This window comes from Apiospora kogelbergensis (genome assembly GCF_038363985.1).
Source record: "Apiospora kogelbergensis strain CBS 113332 chromosome Unknown utg000009l_segment0_segment0, whole genome shotgun sequence".
Lineage (NCBI taxonomy): Eukaryota > Fungi > Ascomycota > Sordariomycetes > Amphisphaeriales > Apiosporaceae > Apiospora > Apiospora kogelbergensis.
Window position 1 is genome coordinate 1269881 of NW_027117426.1, and position 18129 is coordinate 1288009.

Here is an 18129-nt window from a genome sequence, read left to right on the forward strand (position 1 = left end):
ATTGTACTGTACGTTGGCTGTCATGAGTGCATACGTCTCGGTCGGTCCTGTTCTAGCCCAGCTGCCGTTATCAATTCGCCACTGTATTTCTCCGTATGTATGTATGTCTGGTGCAATCCTATATCGTACCTCTACTAAGGAAGTATACAAAGATAGCCAGCCAACGAAACTCGTCACCGGCCTTTTTACTTCCAAACCAGAGCGCTCGACGGCGATCTAAGATATCTCCATTTTAAGGCGATAGAAAAATATGAACTGAGCAGGATCGTAGAAGAATAGCTTCCGATTTGACATACTGCCTGCGACTTCTATTGTGCCAAATATCGCTTGCTACATACATACATGTCACCCCTGAGGCTTTAGGTCCATCCCCGGTGTGTGGAGCAGATGATCGCCCAAAGCGCAGGCCTACCAATGAACTGCCCGCCGTCGGACCGTCTACCGTCCATACATACGACGCCTCACCTGGGGTTATAGCTGACACTCGAGTTCTTCTGACAGCGGTAGCCTGCACTTGCTGCCTCTGACCTTTGGCTATGGCGCCATGGATAGGCGGGTGGTACTCGTGTCGGTTTCGGGATAAGCGCTTACGGGTTTGCTCGAATGATCGGCATTCTGGGCCGGTGTACGGTGTATGCCCCTAGGGCGCGGACTCGGGCTCGGAATTATGTGCGTGCCAGCAAACCCCGAAGGCCGAGCCTTGGGTTGACTCAGTAGTCAGTAGTCAGGTCTATTCCGTACTGCATGCAAGTCGAGCTGAACCTTAAATACTTGTTGATGTCCATCGTCATCGCCTCCCTAGCTAGCTGAATTGCTGAACTCTGCAAGGCAATGGGTGCTGTCAATGAAGCTCCAAGGCGAAGGTTACTAGTACGACAAACAGTATGTACTTGCAGTCATTGTTCTAGACCCCGCCTTGCATATTTACAAGGCAACATGCAAACTGGGTTATACGTTCATGAGTCGCGGCCTTTCACAGAATAACGGTATCTTGAGCCGAAGTAATAAAGTAAGTTACCTGGGCTGTTACTCATCACACATCTCCATCCGGGATTAAGGATCCCCAATACCCGTAGAGAAACAGCTCCTTGGGTAGCATCTTGTGGTAGAAGGGCGTCAGGCGTCTGGACTTTTCCAGCCACGACCACACACAACCTAACAATTGCATCATAGCTGTTCAATTCATCGACGTAGGCAACACAACCATGCATCTTTTGCAGGAACTCTCTGACACAAGCTGCACCTACAAAGCTCAAGACCAGGCCCTGTCCGAGGCAATAGATTCATCTATGTATGTTCGTAGCCATGAGGCATGATGGGTGAGGTGCCTTGTGCTTGATGCAGTGCTTGGTGCTCTCGTGCTTCCTTTACCCACAAGCACGCAGCCGCCTTCCCCGCAATTGGCATGGCGCGGGAACTTTAGACATTTCAGCCAAAGGAAACCACGGAAAAGCGACAGGCAGTGGATACGACAATCGCCGACCCTTGAGAAAGAACCCCCCTATCCTATCGTATTCTTCTCGTTCGATTGCATCCATCAGCCTGGTGGTAATCCGACTGTGACAATTTGCTTGCTATCCACCGACGCCCATTGTATCTTGCAGCCTCATCAAACATTTCATTAATAAGCAACATCTTTGGTTGTCTGTCCCCTCCATGGACCTGCAATACGATCACATCGCCGAGGAGGCCCTCCGAGACAATGCCCAGGCCTCCTCTTCGTCGTCCGACAACAAGACGCCTGAGCAGCCCCAGCAACCCCAGCACACCCTGAACGAAGATTTACAGGAAGCCTACAATGCCATTTCCACGAGCGCGTGGGGCTCCAGGCTCAGTGGCTTCTTTGGAAATGTCGTCAAACAGGTCCGTCGTCGTCACTAGATTGCCCCTCATTGCGAAATTCGTCAACTGACAGCCACTTTCTTCGCAACTCATCTAGGTCGAGCCCGTATACCGAGAGGCATCGCAGGAAATCACCTCGCTCGGCGTCGATGCCGCCCGCGGTGCCGCCGACCTCCGAACCTCCCTCATAGCCCGCACACGAGCGCTGTCCGTCGTCACGAGCCCGCCCGCCGAAAGCAGCGAAGCTGGAGCAGCAGCAGCAGCAGCAGCGAACAAAGACAAGGAATCCGATGCGACACCTACCGGTACCCGGGATATGAGCTCCGAGCAGGCGATCAAGGACAATGAATCGCTCATTGCGAGGCTGAAGGCCGAAGGTGCTAAGCGACTCAAGGACATCCAGCAAGCTGAGGACGCGGCCGACGAGGCCCTGCTCAAGTTTGGCGTCAACCTCCGCGACTTCTTCAAAGAGGCGGTTAGTATCACACCCGCCACCGCCGATGGCCAGGGCAACAACACGGTGCTATTTGAGAGCAAGGATGCTTCGGGCAAGCGGGTCATTCACACTTCGAGATACGATGCGCAGCTGCACGTCATCCACACCACCACCGAAAGCTTCACAAAGGATCCCACGAGTGCAGAGTTTGCACCCTGGGGCCAGGATTTTGATGCCGAGAAGAAGACCGAAGATATCAGCAGTGACCTTGCCAAGTACCCGGAACTGCGATCCACTATGGAGAAGCTGGTGCCGGACCAGGTGCCCTATGCGGACTTTTGGAAGAGATATTATTTCCTCAGACACAGTATTGAAACGGCCGAGGCACGTCGCCGCGACCTATTGAAGGGTATGTATTATTTACATGATTCGTTAATATCAAATATTCTAACACTTTAACTAGCTGCTTCTGCCGAAGAAGAGGTTGCCTGGGACGAAGACTCGGAAGAGGAAGAGGAATCAGAAGAGGAAGAGGAGTCTGATGAGGAAGAAGAATCGGATGACGAGCCCGCTGCGCCCAGCAAGCCTACCACTGCCAACAAGCCCCCCGTGAGACCAGCCTCTGCTGAGTCCTCTAGGACTATTCACCCGCCAGCCAGCAACGTTGCGAACAAGGAGCTGCTCAAGCCGTCGGAACCTCGCAAATCTAACGATGAGAAGTCGCAGGCAGACAGTGATACCAGTTACGATGTTGTTGGTGCGGCTTCGGGCAAGACTAGTCAGGCCCCCAATAGCCCCAAGGAAGCGCGCAAGGACGACGATAGCGACGACAGTGACGATAGCGACGAGGAGGACTGGGAGTAGACCTCCTAGCCTAAGAGCATTCGTTGCCCGCTATTCTGACTTATGACCCCTTGTTTTGACACATGTTTCTATGGCGTCGGGAGTGACATCAGGCCTGGGTTGGTGGGTTGTAGTAGGATAGTGGCGCGATAGCTCTCTGTATATCCTTCACAAAGCACCCGCATGTAATAACGGCCGAGAATGAGTTCTTATCTGCAACCTATCGTCACAATTGAGTGTTTTTGTTTGTTTTCAAACGTTCATCGCTTCTTTGTGACCTTTGTGAATCCGTCCTCGTCAATCTCAGGCTGTGGCTTTTCATTTGGTGCTGTCGAAACCAATGTCGGGGCTTCGTCCATATTGGCATCCTCGCCGTCGTCCTCCGAGTCGTCCTCTTCGGAGTCGGTCTCCTGGTCCTGTTCAGGCCCTTGTTGCATGGCGACTTTCTGACCCTTCTTGCTGACCCACCGCTCTCGCAATTTCTCGACTTCCTCGACGGTCGCGTGCTGGCTCTTGATGCAGGCGGCGCGCAGGCCCACAATCTGCTGGGCGACCTCGTAGCTCGAGTCGTCGTCGACGACGACGGTGAACTCGTCCTCCATGACCTGCAGCAGGCGGCCCTCGACGTCTTCCATGTCGGGCTCCTCGAGCTCGGCGGGCTTCTTCTTCTTGTCGCCGTGGACCGTCTCGAACCTGGCAAGCTCGACGAAGTCCGGGAATAGCTCAATCATGGCGCCCGCGAACCAGGCGCGCACGTCCTCGGGGTCGTCGCCGGCGTTCTCGCTCCATTTGTTCTGGACGGCCAGGGTCAGGGCGGGCCAGAGGTTGAGGGACAGGGCGACGGCTTGCTCGAAGTTCTCCTGTCGCGTTTCTGTTCACGTACCCCCAAAAAGTTAGCAAAACCAAATTCGCGGGTTCCTCGCATCTTGGCGGGTGAAGAAGGGGAAAGGCTCCAACACTAACCGGGCGTGGCCAGCTTGGGCTGAGTCGAAGCCATGTTTGCGATTGCTGGGATTGGTAGTCTGAATGCGCTGTGATGGAGGGGCTCTCGGGATGGATCGCGGGGCAATAGACTTGCCTTGGAGCATAGGTCAGTTTGCGATTCTCAAATTTTGTGCTTCCTGCCGCCAGACACCGCTAGCTACCGAGACGCACAGGTACGGCTGGGAATCAGTGGGGTTTTGGTCCGCAGTAATCCGCCGCAATCTCCAGCAACTAAGATTTCGCCAAGGCCCATCTGACCTCGCATTTAAGAGACTACCCCTTTCAGATGGCATGTCTCTAAAATTACAGGCTGGTGGAGCATTGGAATGAATGGTGATGTCCTCCTCGGCGTCTCGAGCTGCTTGGCTTCAGTATGGACGAGAGCATTGCCATGATATGATTCCTTTGCTAGTACCTATTCCATATCTGCATGCTACCGGAGAGTTTTCGACAGGCACAGTATTGAAGGTAAGCGACCGAATCAACGGAGCGGAGGAAATAACTACATGCCGCAACGGCTGGTACTACCTGACTAGCACCAAGACAGCTTCCTTTGGTTCCCCCGATATTGCACCTAATATTTGAAATGACATCACCTATCAGACCCCGACTCTGAGCTGGTCCCATTCCAGCAGAAAATCCCAGAGTCTGGGGTCTACCGCGCATGGTCACATCGAGACCCAGGCCCTTTGATTTCGCCCAGGTCCAGTGGCCCATCGAATTGTTGCTCCTTGTTTCGTCTGATTTACAAGGAGACAGACAGGTCCTCTTTTCTCCTGAGATGTCGCGACCCTCTCCTTAACCTCTGGATCCTACGAGAGCTCCCTCCCGTGCCTTCTCTTTCCTTCATGTTTGTTGTCATACTATAGCAGTTGCGTTGCGTTGCTACACCGAGTCGCTGTCGCCCAATCAGCAGCCAACATGCCTCTCACCACCGCGACGGTGGGCATGGCGGTGACGCCGACCGTCCTCTCGACTTTCCTGTCTCACGTATGTCATTGCCCTGCACCGATTTACCCGCATATGTGGCCCAATTTTTATCCTCTGTGTGCATTTGTCCTGCAGCTATGGCCTGAGATGCGTTGAAGCCAAGATATTGGGAATGGCTAGTTTGTCATACTTGACTATCTTAAGACGAACCCATGTTATCGGGCGACCTCTGCTGTGACTTGTATCTGCCGGTGCTTGCGAGGGTTCTTGGTTGTTAGCTGACTGGTCATTTGCGCGTCGTAGTACCTAAACCGAAAACCCCTTAAGCAACGACCGACTGCCCATCTGTCTTACGATGAGGGCTTGCATCTGATACGATCGTTTATGGCATATGCGTCGCAACATACTGTCGAGGAGCTCCAAGCATTCACGGCGCAATGGGTTCCACATCCACAGTGGGTCAAGGTCGACGAAGTCAAGATTCCTACAGAGAAGATCGAAGAAGCTGCCGCGGCTATCACCAGCCAGTTGGGCCCTGACGGCATCAGAAAGGTTGGTGGAGAGAAATGGTGGCAATGGCGCAAACTAGAAAGCCCTCTGGCTGCCGAATGGATCGAGATGAAGTCCGACTACAACGAGCGCAAGAAGAGTGAAGCTCCTTGCAAAAGAGTAATGCTCTACATCCATGGCGGCGCTTACTTCTTTGGCTCTGTAGACGAGCATCGCTATCAGATGCAACGCCATGCCAGGAAACTGAAAGCGAGGGTGTTCGCGCCAAAGTATCGCTTGTCACCACAGTACCCCTTCCCATGTGGCCTCCATGACTGCCTGGCAGCGTATATGTACTTGCTCACAGTTCAAGATCCCAGCACAATCGTCTTTGCTGGTGATTCTGCAGGTGGTGGCATGGTCATGAGCTTGCTTGTGACATTACGAGATCGAGGCCTTCCCCTTCCGGCGGGCGCTATTCTTATCAGCCCCTGGGTTGATCTGACACATTCGTTCCCGAGTGTCGCCATGGAGGCTCCTTTCGATTACATCCCCCAATGCGGTTTTCATCACAAGCCCTCCAAGGCCTGGCCTCCTTTAAACCCAGAGGAGCATGCTTTGCTGAAGGAGCAAGTTGCAAAGCAAGCCAAGTCGACCAAATCGAAGAAGCCAACCTCAGCCGAGATGGAAAAGATGACACAGGACGTCGGTCATCTAGACAATCTCAAAAGCCAAGCGAACGGGGAGGCAGTTGGTGGTTCAGCTCTGCCAGATGATATCGACCCACCGCCACCACCTTATCTCTCCATCGAGATCGACGGGAAGATCATTGAACTGAAGGAACAGATTCAGGTATGTTTTGATGATACTCTTGCGCTCTTATCATATTGTACATTTCTCTAACTGGACTTAGATGTACACCACCAATAGTCTGCTGTCGCATCCGCTCGTGAGCCCGGTCATGCAGCCCTCGCTTGGCGGCCTGCCCCCGTTACTAATCATGGTGGGAGGTGGTGAAGTTCTTCGCGATGAGCAGATTTATCTCGCTCACAAGTGCGCCAACCCCGAGAAATACGCCCCTCGCGATGAACTTCTCGACGACGCTGCCAGAGAGCAGCTGGCACGTTTCAAGCCGACAGATGTTCAACTTCAAGTGTGGGATGATCTATGTCATGTTGCCCCTACACTCAGCTTCACGCGACCCGCCAAGTTCATGTACAGGTCGGTCGCTCAATTCGGTGCCTGGGCTCTCGCACGAGCCCAAAAGACAGAGATTGATATCCTTGACGACGATGATATCTCGGTGATTACCAGTTCTGGATCCGACAGCGATGGTGATAAGGTCCCAACCAAGACAGAGATCGATGCGGGCGAGGCATCTAATGGCCCAGCTGTCGGGAAAGCCGGCGATGAGCTCCCGCCTTTCAAACACCACATGATCAGGCAACGGGTGAGCCGTCACGGTGGAATCCGACCACTCGAGCCTGAAGCGGACCTGCCATCCTGCAAAGTGAGTGTTGATGATGTCGGCGTCATCAAGGAAGGACCAGTGCGGAAGTGGCTCGAAACGCGCGGGCAATGGGACAATCGCTTTTCGTCGGTCAAAACCAAGATCCACAAACAACGGCTCAAGGAGTTGGTCGCTGGCTTTGAGACCTTTGACGGCGAGCTGCCGCCTCCCAGCGCTCTCGCCGGTCGCAGGAAGGTGGGCGATGAGTATGCTGCGCGCAAGAGACGCAAGAGCGTGGGTCTTGCTTTATGGTCTCTTTGGGGATCCAAGCATGACGAAGCGACCAAGAACCGGGAGCAGGGTGCTGATAAGACTCCTGATGTCAAGGTTGCCACCAAAGACGAGGGTGCCGGGGCTCGTTCTCATTCGGAGTTGAAAGGCCAAGAAGAGGTGACCGCTGTGAGAAAGAACCTTGCGTCCAGTCGAAGTCCATCGAGACATCGTGTGGTACGATACAACAGTCAGGACTCGGTTGATCAAGAAGCCGTCACTGCCCTCGACTCTCTGATGGCAAAGCGGACTGCTGTGCAACAGCCCGGGGAGAGCGAGAATGCTTCTGGAAGCAGGCTTCTTACCCCTGACTTCGTACCAGCCGCGACTGGCGCCACAGGGAAACGGCCCATGGTCGAAGGTATCGCGGTGCCTTTCAGTATCCACAAGGAAGCAGAAACCGCGAGCATGATTACTCTCACATCAAACATGGATAATCTCTCACGGGTTGGAAGCCCGCGACCAATGAGTCCTGAGATGGCGACTCCCACAAGTCTGGTGTTCAGGGGCGGTGTAAGCGACGAAGCTCAGCCTCGAAAGTCGACATCGGATTATGAGTTTCCTCGGTCTCTGAGCCCCAATGTAGCTGTGGTCGACGACATGGAAGAGGGCGAGCCCGTTACTGCCGGGACGCCCCGTGCGACCAGTCCCGCTGCCACCACCCCGAATGCCATCAGCGCCGAACCCACCCCCTCTCACAGAGAAGGCCAATGTTGGTTTGGGGTCCACAGCGGCACCGGTTATGGATGGCGATTTTGCCACCCCACTACAGGAGGGGCGGCCGCCTTTGGAGACGTTCGTCACTGCCCAGGAGGATCTGCCCAAAGCCCAGTAGTACAGGCTGTGGGTGTAGTGAGCTCGGGAAGCGTAGCGGGGAGGTCGAGACGTGGGTTAGAGGAGAAACCCAAATGTAATAACAGGAATCGGGAAGGAGTGTGGGAAGGAGTAAACGTGTCGATACCCATCCGGTGCAAGATTTCTACCTAAAATTGTATTACGTATATCACCCTAATATTAGCTGTCGTTTCGGAATATAGTTACTTTGTCATCCAACATGAACTGGATAGTGTGTAGTCTACAGCCATGGTAATACGAAGATTCATCAATCATCATGACCTTAACTATACCACCTACACTGTCGTGAGGCCGTAAAAAGGGTGTGGGCTTGAGAAGCGTGATTGTACAACTTGTTATACATGTAATCCATATGAATACAAGAGCTGTGGGGTTTCCCCTTTCTGCTGCTCCGTACAGCAGGAGGCCCCCTAAATCGGGCCTCTTCCCACGACAGGGGTGCTCTTCGTGTGCCACCGAGATGGGCATTGAGTCGGAACCCCCAAATCTGCCACCCAAGTCATCCTTGCCTCTGGCGGAAGAGTTATGTTGGTACTGCAGCCGATCTATACACAGTTTTGCGACTGCTTTCTTTCGATTTGTGTACTTAAATTTGTTGTTCATCAAGATTGTCGTTTGCCACAATTGTTGGAGTCCATCTAGTCAAGACCGTTCTGCTCCTTCCATCGCTCGAGGTACAGCTCAGGGCTCTTGGGGCCCTTTGCGAAGCCGCTGTACTCGCCGCGAGTCGGCTCAACCTTGCGGGTGACGAAAGGGCTCAACTGTTGCGCAGTGTCCGTGTTAGCATCTCCCCAACTATAATCTTCCCGAATTCAAATGTCCTCTTTGCATGCGCCTCCGCCTCGCTTCTTCGCCGCGTTCTGTGTTCTGCCCTGCCGCATGCCTTGCTCTTTCTACTTTCCCTCCGCCTCGCCCGGCCATGCCATCCCCGCCGTTCACGCATCGAGATCAAGTCGGGAGGTTTATTCTTCTTACCCTGAAATCATTGAGCCCCGCAGGCACCGCGTACGTCCGCACCTTCTGCCAATCGATTATGTAGCCTCCGAACTTGGTGTGCTGACCCATGGAGCCTGTTCCGGTACCCTTGTAGAAGCCCTTGTTGATGTCCTTGGTCGTCAGCGGCAGCTTGCGGAACCTCCGCGACACCTGGAAGACTTGTCTGGGTTTGCTGCCGCGCATCGTGTTGGATGTGTGTGTGGGGGTGAATTGCCGGGTTCAGGGTGTAGAGGTGGTCGTGGTCGTGGGCAATGGCTTTCTTCAGATTTGGCGACGACGATTGAAGAATTGATTGATGACGGACAGGGGGGTCGGCTCCCCGAATCTTCAGTCTTCGGAGGCTAATCGATAATGGCTTGGAGTGGAGGTGCAGGGATGGAGGGGTGCCGTTACAGCGGAAAAGGTACAGCTTCCACCCCACTCACGGACGGCAGAAAAAAGTTGGGCGACCGCCTAAAAGTTCCTGGTCTGGTATGCTCAATATAGTGCAGCCGCTGCACATCTCGACTGGCTTTCCACGACGACAACGAGCAGTAATCTCGTCGCCAACATTGCAGCCTTTTCAATTGTTTTCCACTTTTCTTGGTTGTCAAGCGGAAAGACACAGTGCACTATGGGAGGTCGCGAAGCCCATGGCCGGCCGTTAATGGCTGCGCCCGCCAAGGGCGCTGGCAACAAGCGACCCAGGTCCAAGGCCAAGTCGAAAACCACGGCCATGAATGCCTTCGCTATCGCATCCGACCATCACGCCGAAAGAACTAAGCGGACTCCTCGCAACCGGGGACTCGACGTCGACTTCGGGCCAGGCAAGGTTCAGCAAAACGAAGACGAAGACGACGAAGACGAGGACGATGAGGACGAGAGGCCACGCAAGGTGCGTCGGGCGACTCGCGATGAGGACGGCAAGGAGATCGAGTACGGCAGCGACAGCAGCGGTAACGAGTGGAGGGTCGGCGTCACCGGTAACGAGGAAGACGATTCCGAGATTGAGTCCGATGAGGCGTTTGGCGAAAGCGACGAGGAACGGTTCGACGGCTACGCATTCGGCGGAAGCAGTCAAAAGAAGACCGGCAAAAAAGACGAGGTGGATGACGATAGCGACGATGAATCTCTGGGCTCAGACGCGATCGATCTTGCGGCAGCGCTAGACATGTCCATGTCCGACGACGATGGTCCGGAGGGCGAAGGGTCTGATGATTCTGACGACGAATCCGGCTCTGACGAAAGCGAATCTAGTCAGGACTCGTCTGACGAAGACGAAGACGATGATGTCGACGGGGCCGGCGTCAAAGACTTCGTTTCGAAATTTGCCGGAGCCGCGCAAGACGACGAAGACGACGAGCCGGTGACGGCTCAAGGCAAGGCCAAGATCGACCTGAAGGACCTTGGTCTTTTCGGTATCAAGGATCCCCAGCTTAAACAGTCCGTCAAACTCATGAACAAGGAGAAAAAGTCCAGCAAGCCACAGAAACTCGATGTGCCCCTGGCCAGAGAGCGCAAGGCCGTCTGGACCGCGCAGTTGCTTACGAGCAAACAAACAAAACGCTCGATCGTTGGACTGAGACAGTCAAGCACAATCGCCGTGCAGACCATCTTATGTTCCCTTTGGCTCAGAACGAGACTGGCTTGGCAAAGCTCGACAATACACAGATTCAACCCATCGACCAGAAGAAGGCCACCAACGAGTTGGAGCAGACAATTATGGGTATTATGGAACAGAGTGGTTTGGGCCCGAGTGCTGAGAAGGCGAAGCAAGGAGACGGCGACGACGAAGAACAACAAGCACTTTCAAGACAGAACGTCATTGACCGTCGCCGAGAACGTGAACTTAAGTCACGAGAAGACAAGAGAGCCAAGCGACTCAAGAAGATCAAGTCCAAAACATTCCACCGTATTCACAGAAAGCAACGCGAGAAGGACGACATGAGGGAACACGAGGTCAGACTCGCCGCTGGCGAGATCGACTCGGAAGAAGAAAGGGAAGCCCAAGAACGACAACGCGCAACGGAGAGAATGGGCGCCCGGCATAGAGAGAGCAAGTGGGCCAAAATGGCCAACAAGAATGGCCGTGCCGCATGGGACGAGGATGTGCGTACGGGTATCGCCGACATGGCGCGGCGGAATGATGAGCTACGTCGTCGTATTGATGGCCGACCTGACAAGGGAAGCGATGACGACAATGACTCGGACTATTCTGCCGACTCGGAGGAGGGTGATGAGCGCAAGCGCATCATGCAGCAACTCCAGGATGCCGAGAACGCCAACGACGGGCCGGGGTCCAAACTCCTAAACCTGCCATTCATGAAGAAGAGCGAAGCGGCGAAGAAGAAGGCAAATGATGAGTTGACTAAGCAAATACTCAAACAACTCCGTGACGAAGATGGCTCAGGCCACGACTCTGATGATTCTGAGCCTGAAGGTCTCGTGGGTAGGAAGACATTTGGCGGACCTATCACCGATGCCAATGGTACCGCTGTCGCCGCCATGAAGAACAGGAAGGAGAAGAAGCAGAGACAAGAAGAGGTTGCAGAACAGCTCGGAAAGATTCTCTCTGAAAAGAACGGCGCAGCTGCACGTGTGGCAACTTCGGCAACCCGAGAACAGGTCATTAAACCCACCCAAGGCGCGTGGTCTGCTGCTCCCGTTGAGAAGGTCACCAAGAAGCAAAAGAAGGCCAATAAAGCAAATGCAGGCGCTGATGTGCTGGAACTCGACTCCAGCGCTGTTGTCCGTGCCCCCGAAGCGGAGGCCAAGTCTCGGCAAAAGCCCGCATCGAACAAACAGCGAACTGCCGTGGCGGGTGAGGACGATGCGTCCGACGACGGTGAAAGCCATATGCCGATCCGCTTCACCGAGCAAGAGCTCCTCGACAAAGCTTTCGGCGGCCTCGATGTGGTCGCGGACTTTGAGCAAGAGAAACACGAGCTTCAGGATGAGCAGGACGAGAAGACCATCGACAAGACCATGCCAGGTTGGGGCAGCTGGGTCGGCGAGGGTGTCTCGAAGAGGGAGCAGAAGCGCCACCAGGGACGCTTCTTGGAGAAGCAGGCTGGCGTAAAGAAGACAGACCGCAAGGACAACAAACTCAAGAACGTCATCATCAGCGAGAAGCGCACGAGAAAGGTAAGATTTTCCTTCTCCATCACGCCTGGCGAGAATTATACGAACGCAATGCTAACCGCAAGTGATAACAGAATGATAAGTATCTCGCTTCTCATCTACCGCACACATACGAGAACGAGACGCAGTATGAGCGATCGCTCCGCCTGCCTCTGGGCCCCGACTGGGTCACCAAGCAGACGTTCCAGGCGGCGACCAAGCCCAGAGTCATGATCAAGCAGGGCATCATTGCGCCTATGTCTCGGCCGGAGCACTAGGTGTAGAAGAAGCAATGCTGTCTTTCTGGAAGGAAATGCATCAGCGCAGCAAATAGACCAGCTAAAATAGAACTTGCATTACTGGACTACTTGGAATGGCCGAGTAGTCACTCTGAATAAGATATCCATCATGAAAGCATGTGACTATCTTGTTTATTGTCGTTCGCGATGGCATCTTCGTATTTTCCCGTAATAGGGACACCGATGCTTTGTACACTATTTTATCTCTCAGTACTTACACCAAGTAGACATTGTATGGTATCGCCCTTCTGGGCACTCCATCTTCCTAAGCTGCCACTCCACATGTGTACCTCCGCAGATCATGTTCCCCCTTGCCCCCACGACTATAGGCGCGGTGCCGTGGACTTGGTGGTGGTCCAGCGACTCCCGCACCAGGTTTTTAACATCGTCGTTGCCCACCTCGATCTCCAGCTTCTTGCCGCCGTTGTCCTCGGGCGGCTGCCAACCCGTCACCACGAAGACGCATTCGCCATACTGGGCAAGGATCCAGGGCTGCTGCGGCGTTCGTGTCGAGGGCTCCGCCTCGGGCAGCGTCCACTGGTCAAAGTACAGCCACCTCGATTCCAGCGACCGGAGAAGTAGCTGGCAGCTGTCCCCGGGTCGGCAGCGGCGCGGGTTTGGAGTCGAGGCCTGCAACGGCGGGCGGACTGGTCTTGCAGAGGGTGAGGTGCTTGGTGCTGGGTATTGGCGGCTCCTTGAGCCACGAGGGGACCTGTCGGCGCGAGTTGTCTAGCCATTCTTCAGCGATAGGGATATGGTCCTTGTTGTTATCCTTGGTGTCTTCGTTGCGACTTTGCGTTTTCTCAGGGTTGCCATGAACGTATTGCAAGAGGAGGAAGAGGAGGAGGTTGGCTGTCATGGAGCAGGCGGTAGTCCCCTCCATCTTGATATATGAGTGCAATAGGGGCGAATGGATAGAAAGATACATTAACCGAAACTTCGAGTACGGAAAATCTGATCCCAATGGAATATCAGGATGTTTCTTGTTCATATACAACCCCCTCCCTCTTTCTAACTGGCCTCTTGTTCTTTTCCAACAGGCTATTGATGCCGAACTTGCTTCGAGCAATAGACGCCGAAACTGAAAACAGAGGGCGTATGGGTGGGTGGGTGCTCCAGAGTCAAACGACTAGCTGCCTCTTTGTGGAAGCGATGCTTGCTCGACAAACTCTTAACTCGTGGTAATGCTACAGCCATATTCCTTGTTCCGTGTGAGGAATCCCCCGTGGCTGCTGTAGCAACATCAAACTTCAAACGAGGCTTTTTGTTCAATTCCATTGTGGGACGTTTGCTGTTGGTCGGCAAGTGTTATTGACACCACTTGAATCTTTTGTCTCTTTCCAGCTCTCTGCCCACCTGATTCTCCCATACAGTAAGGGGATTAGCCGGCGGGCAAACATTCTCTATTAGGATACGCACACATAGGAATAGGAAGAATAAAGAGCCGTTTTCTAAACAATATAAATCAGAGAGAATAACTGAGTGGCCTTCGAGAAGTTACTCAATCCACCAAAACAATACTACAGATAATTTCAACAATGACGCTCTACATGATGATTCTGTTCGTTTGGGGTCTTGCTGTCTCGGCAGCCCATTTAGGTGGTGGCATCAGGATGGCTAGACGGAACGACGGCGTCGAGTTCCACGGCGAATGGAGGCCCAATGGTAAAGAAATATACCTCGGACAGGATCCTATCCAAGGGAGCATGAGATACAGTAAGTACGAAGCTGGAGAAACTGTCACAAAGTGCAATGACCCCATCTTCAACCACGCTGGCCGCCCTCCAAACGAGCCGCAGGCACGATGGGCAGACTGCCACAGCATCATCAAGGAGATGAACGAAAGTTGGAACGGTCACGGGTATTGGCGCCTTGCAGATCCTCCCAGTCTTGACCCTCTAGCGTCGTCTGGCAGCTGCTCCGTAGGGATACATCAACAAGCTGGCTCAACAGCAAAGCTGGTAGAGTTTGGTAACGAGGACTTGGCTAAAATCATTCTTGGGAAAGAGGGGACAACATTTACTCTGGCAAGGTACCGGACGGGCAGTATGAAGTGCGGCGATGCTATGATGGATTTCACAATGCATGGGTAGTAAGGGGGATGGCAGTGCTGCTGGTCAGCTTGGTCATGAGATCTCTTTTATCGTGAACGGAGTTCTACTGGTGGATTTGGAAGGACTGGGGAGGGCCAGGCAGTGGTCAGCGTAGAAAATTCCTACTAGCTATTCTTTCGTGGACGTCACTTACATGTTCTATGGAGGCTCTAGCAACCATGTGCCAATATCAGGCTGGGTAGAAGGCTTCAGGTCTTCCGGGGCAGCTGCTGCGCCCGGAGTCCTGTTATTGCAGGTAGTCAGTCACCCGCCAAGGCATCCAAGGTCCCTTGATAAGGCACAATAACTCATCCTTCTTTCAACCAGCAAGCAGTCGCCAATACACTCATCGCCTACATGGTGTAATTGGTAGTGAGGTCATACCGCTTTCAGAAAAGAAAAGCCACTGATCCCAGAAAAGACACCACGTTCGAATCCCAACCACAGCAACCCATAGAAAAACCCCTCCGACTGCTCCAGACCGTGATGGCAAAACGTAAACAACTAAATACCCGGAAGACAGCCAGCCGATGATACAGTGGTCATCGGCCTGTCTACGGACCAGGCAATGTTCCTGGTCCAGAAGGGGGCGCGACAGTCTGGTGAGCTGTGTCGGGCCTAGTAGACCACCGGTGCTGTGCGCCGGGTTCTGCTTTTGCCATTTTGCCCTGTTTGAGGGATTCTCTTCCAAGGTAGTTATTATTGACGACGACGACGACGTTGTTGGTGGTGTAAGTGGAAGTGGAAGTGGACTAGCGCATTGGCCCGGATACTGCCGCTTGGATGGACCCTTGATGCTGCTTGTTTGCTGCTTGCTTGCCTGTCCTGCGATAAGCAGCTTGGAGAAGGCTTATCGCAACTTTCCCGAGCTACATAGCACTGACGATCCGCATTCCCGCCGACCACCACCACGTCATACCTTCTTTCCCCGTTGCTCTCTGAGCTCTTCCCCACGACCCTCCCTTACTATCTACCAGCGCGCGTGCTTTTCCAAGACTTACCAGCTACAACAAACTCTCCCCCATATCCCGGCATGTCCACGAAACGCCCGCGCGCAACCTTCGAAGCCGACCTCCAAAACCAACAATCGCCCTACGTCCATTTCGGCACTCCACTGCCACCGCTCGACCGGGAGGTGCGCGATGACGGCTCCTACGTGCCCGTGTGGAAGCAGGAGGTGAGGGACGAGCGCGGCCGGAAGCGCCTGCACGGCGCCTTCACCGGCGGCTTCAGCGCCGGATACTTCAACACGGTCGGCTCCAAGGAGGGCTGGACCCCGAGCGCCTTCGTGTCCTCACGCACGAACCGCCACGGCAACAAAGATAATAAAGATGGCGCCGCCGACGGAGGGGCTGCGGCAGCGAAACCGCAGCAGCAGAGGCCTGAAGACTTCATGGACGAGGAGGACCTGGCCGACCTGGCCGAGGCGCAGAAGCTCCAGACGGCCACCGGCTTCGCGGGGCTCGGATCGACAGAACAGGACAGCGCGATGCGTCGAGCTGGCGGGTTCGCGGATTTGTTCCGGTCTTCGGGGAGACAATGGGCATCAAACTCCTGAAGAGGATGGGCTGGAAAGAAGGCCAGGGCATCGGGCCCAAGGTCCGTCGGAAGGCGAGACTGGATGTGGGCGGCGCCAATAAGAACGGCGCTTCCCGGGTAGTAGACGACGGCGCCACAGAAACCTACCTCTTCGCGCCCGAAAACGTTCGAATGATTGCCTTCGTCAAGAAGCTGGATCGCAAAGGCCTGGGGTATGCGGGAGAAGCGAAATTGGCTCCCATGGCTACGGCCGGCGCGAGGAAAGGACCAAGCGCAGGTAGCTCAGAAGAAGAAGACGAAGATGGCCCCTTGATCCGGCCGAGGATAGGGAAAAAGAAGATAAAACCAAGTCGAGGTGGAATTGGCATAGGAATTTTGAACGACACGGGCTCGGATGATGAAGACCCCTACGAAATCGGCCCCCGAATATCATACAACCGGGTGATTGGAGGCGACAAGAAGAAAAAGAAGAAGGCGACCACGGCAGCCAACCCCAGCTTGCGGTCGGCTCCCGTGCTAGTCATGCGCAAGGATGCACTATCAAAAGCAGGCAAGAATCTACGGAAATGCCACGACGGACGATTACCCCTGGCTGGCTTCAGTTTCGGTACCGACACGGACACCCTCACATCCATGATCAACTCAGACGTCAAATACCCACCTCCCAAGATCCCATCAGACTGGAAGTCTGCAAAGAAACCAAGGGAAGTGGCGTGCCCAACGGGGTCGCCTCGTACCTATCGACGGCGGATGCCGCCAAAGCCTCAAGTTGGACCCACAAGCCCGCGCAGCCCTCCTCGGCGAAGCCCAGCTCCCCGGCAAATCCGTCTTCGACTTCCTGTCCGCCGATGCGCGTCAGCGTCTCGCCGCCGCCTCGGGCAAGAACAACCTGCCGCCGGCGCTGGGCGAGATCCCCGCGGGCTACGCCATGACGCCCGAGGAGAAGCTGCGCGAACTCGCCTCGCAGGTCCCCACGCTCGAGAAGGACACGGCCATCGCGGCCCTGACCCGCAGCGCGGCCGCCGGGGGCCCCGGCGGCGGTGGAAACACGCCCTACGCCGACGACGACGCGAAACGCGGCCGGTACCGCGCCTACCTCGAGCACGCCGCCGGCTACAGCAAGGCCGCCGCGCCGCCGCCCAAGGCGCCCGGGCAGCGGCCCGAGGACTACCTACGCGAGATGCGCGAGTTCCACAGCGTCGCGCGCATCTTCCGGCCCATGTCGGGCATGATGGCGTCGCGCTTCACGACCTCGTCTTCGTCTTCGTCGTCGACGCTGTTCACGGGGTCGTCGTCGGCCGAGGCTGCTGGTGCTACAGATCTCCTGTCCAAGCCCGCCAAGGCCAAAGCGCCCGCGGACCCGGCCGAGGAAGCCGCCAGTCTCGGCATGTTCGGTGCCATGACGCGCTCTGTTTCGGATTTCTACCCGACACGCTTGCTGTGCAAGAGGTTCAACGTTCGTCCGCCGGCCCACGTCCAGCCGGACGGCGGGAACGGCGATGCGAAAGCCGGGTCGCAGCCGCCGCAACAGTCGCCGTTCGAGACGGCCATGTACGGAGCCAGCGGTGCTGCTGGTAGCAGCAACAGGATGTCTTCTTCCATGGATATCACTTCTCCGCCGCCCTCCAATTCCGCGGCAGAGGCGATGGGAGCGGGAACGGCTATGACGCTGGACGAGTTGCTCAAGCAGGCCCAGCAACCGCAACCGCAACATCTAGATTCTTCGCGTGTTGTGGAGACAAACACCACAGCCGAGCCCGAGAGGGTGGAGGTGGACGCTAGTGTTAATGAAGCGCTCGAGGGCAAGCGCGCACAGGATGAGGTGCTCAAGGCAATATTTGGTGATGACGACAGCGACGAGGACGAGGACTGAGGCAAGACCTGTAGACAGACACAGAGAGAAAGGGAGAGCCAAATGGCACAATTGCAATATACCCATACGTC

At 55.0% G+C, this 18129-nt stretch overlaps 8 protein-coding genes across 8 annotated transcripts; 5 read left to right on the forward strand and 3 right to left on the reverse strand.

Moving 5' to 3' along the window:
- Nucleotides 1-1656: 1656 nt before the first annotated feature.
- Nucleotides 1657-3142, forward strand: PG998_013467 (uncharacterized protein; the record flags this gene model as incomplete). Its single annotated transcript, XM_066880283.1, has 3 exons — nt 1657-1863; nt 1940-2687; nt 2742-3142. 3 exons carry the CDS (start codon nt 1657-1659, stop codon nt 3140-3142), a joined length of 1356 nt encoding a protein of 451 aa, XP_066724422.1.
- Nucleotides 3143-3381: 239 nt separating this feature from the next.
- Nucleotides 3382-4118, reverse strand: PG998_013468 (pre-rRNA-processing protein TSR2; the record flags this gene model as incomplete). Its single annotated transcript, XM_066880284.1, has 2 exons — nt 3382-3992; nt 4085-4118. The coding sequence occupies 2 exons, from the start codon at nt 4116-4118 to the stop codon at nt 3382-3384; spliced, it is 645 nt and encodes a 214-aa protein (XP_066724423.1).
- Nucleotides 4119-5026: 908 nt separating this feature from the next.
- Nucleotides 5027-8139, forward strand: PG998_013469 (acetyl-hydrolase; the record flags this gene model as incomplete). Its single annotated transcript, XM_066880285.1, has 4 exons — nt 5027-5095; nt 5339-6376; nt 6438-7941; nt 8006-8139. The coding sequence occupies 4 exons, from the start codon at nt 5027-5029 to the stop codon at nt 8137-8139; spliced, it is 2745 nt and encodes a 914-aa protein (XP_066724424.1).
- A 658-nt stretch (nt 8140-8797) lies between these two features.
- Nucleotides 8798-9338, reverse strand: PG998_013470 (mitochondrial 54S ribosomal protein mL41; the record flags this gene model as incomplete). The annotated part of the gene is made up of 2 exons (XM_066880286.1): nt 8798-8920; nt 9135-9338. The coding sequence occupies 2 exons, from the start codon at nt 9336-9338 to the stop codon at nt 8798-8800; spliced, it is 327 nt and encodes a 108-aa protein (XP_066724425.1).
- A 430-nt stretch (nt 9339-9768) lies between these two features.
- PG998_013471 (antigen LSA-1) lies at nt 9769-12532 on the forward strand (the record flags this gene model as incomplete). The annotated part of the gene is made up of 3 exons (XM_066880287.1): nt 9769-10552; nt 10609-12278; nt 12350-12532. 3 exons carry the CDS (start codon nt 9769-9771, stop codon nt 12530-12532), a joined length of 2637 nt encoding a protein of 878 aa, XP_066724426.1.
- A 228-nt stretch (nt 12533-12760) lies between these two features.
- On the reverse strand, nt 12761-13436 carry PG998_013472 (uncharacterized protein; the record flags this gene model as incomplete). Its single annotated transcript, XM_066880288.1, has 2 exons — nt 12761-13048; nt 13104-13436. The coding sequence occupies 2 exons, from the start codon at nt 13434-13436 to the stop codon at nt 12761-12763; spliced, it is 621 nt and encodes a 206-aa protein (XP_066724427.1).
- Nucleotides 13437-14091: 655 nt separating this feature from the next.
- PG998_013473 (uncharacterized protein) lies at nt 14092-14646 on the forward strand (the record flags this gene model as incomplete). The annotated part of the gene is made up of 1 exon (XM_066880289.1): nt 14092-14646. One exon carries the CDS (start codon nt 14092-14094, stop codon nt 14644-14646), a length of 555 nt encoding a protein of 184 aa, XP_066724428.1.
- A 1033-nt stretch (nt 14647-15679) lies between these two features.
- PG998_013474 (uncharacterized protein) lies at nt 15680-18058 on the forward strand (the record flags this gene model as incomplete). The annotated part of the gene is made up of 3 exons (XM_066880290.1): nt 15680-16152; nt 16209-16871; nt 16948-18058. The coding sequence occupies 3 exons, from the start codon at nt 15680-15682 to the stop codon at nt 18056-18058; spliced, it is 2247 nt and encodes a 748-aa protein (XP_066724429.1).
- Nucleotides 18059-18129: the final 71 nt, after the last annotated feature.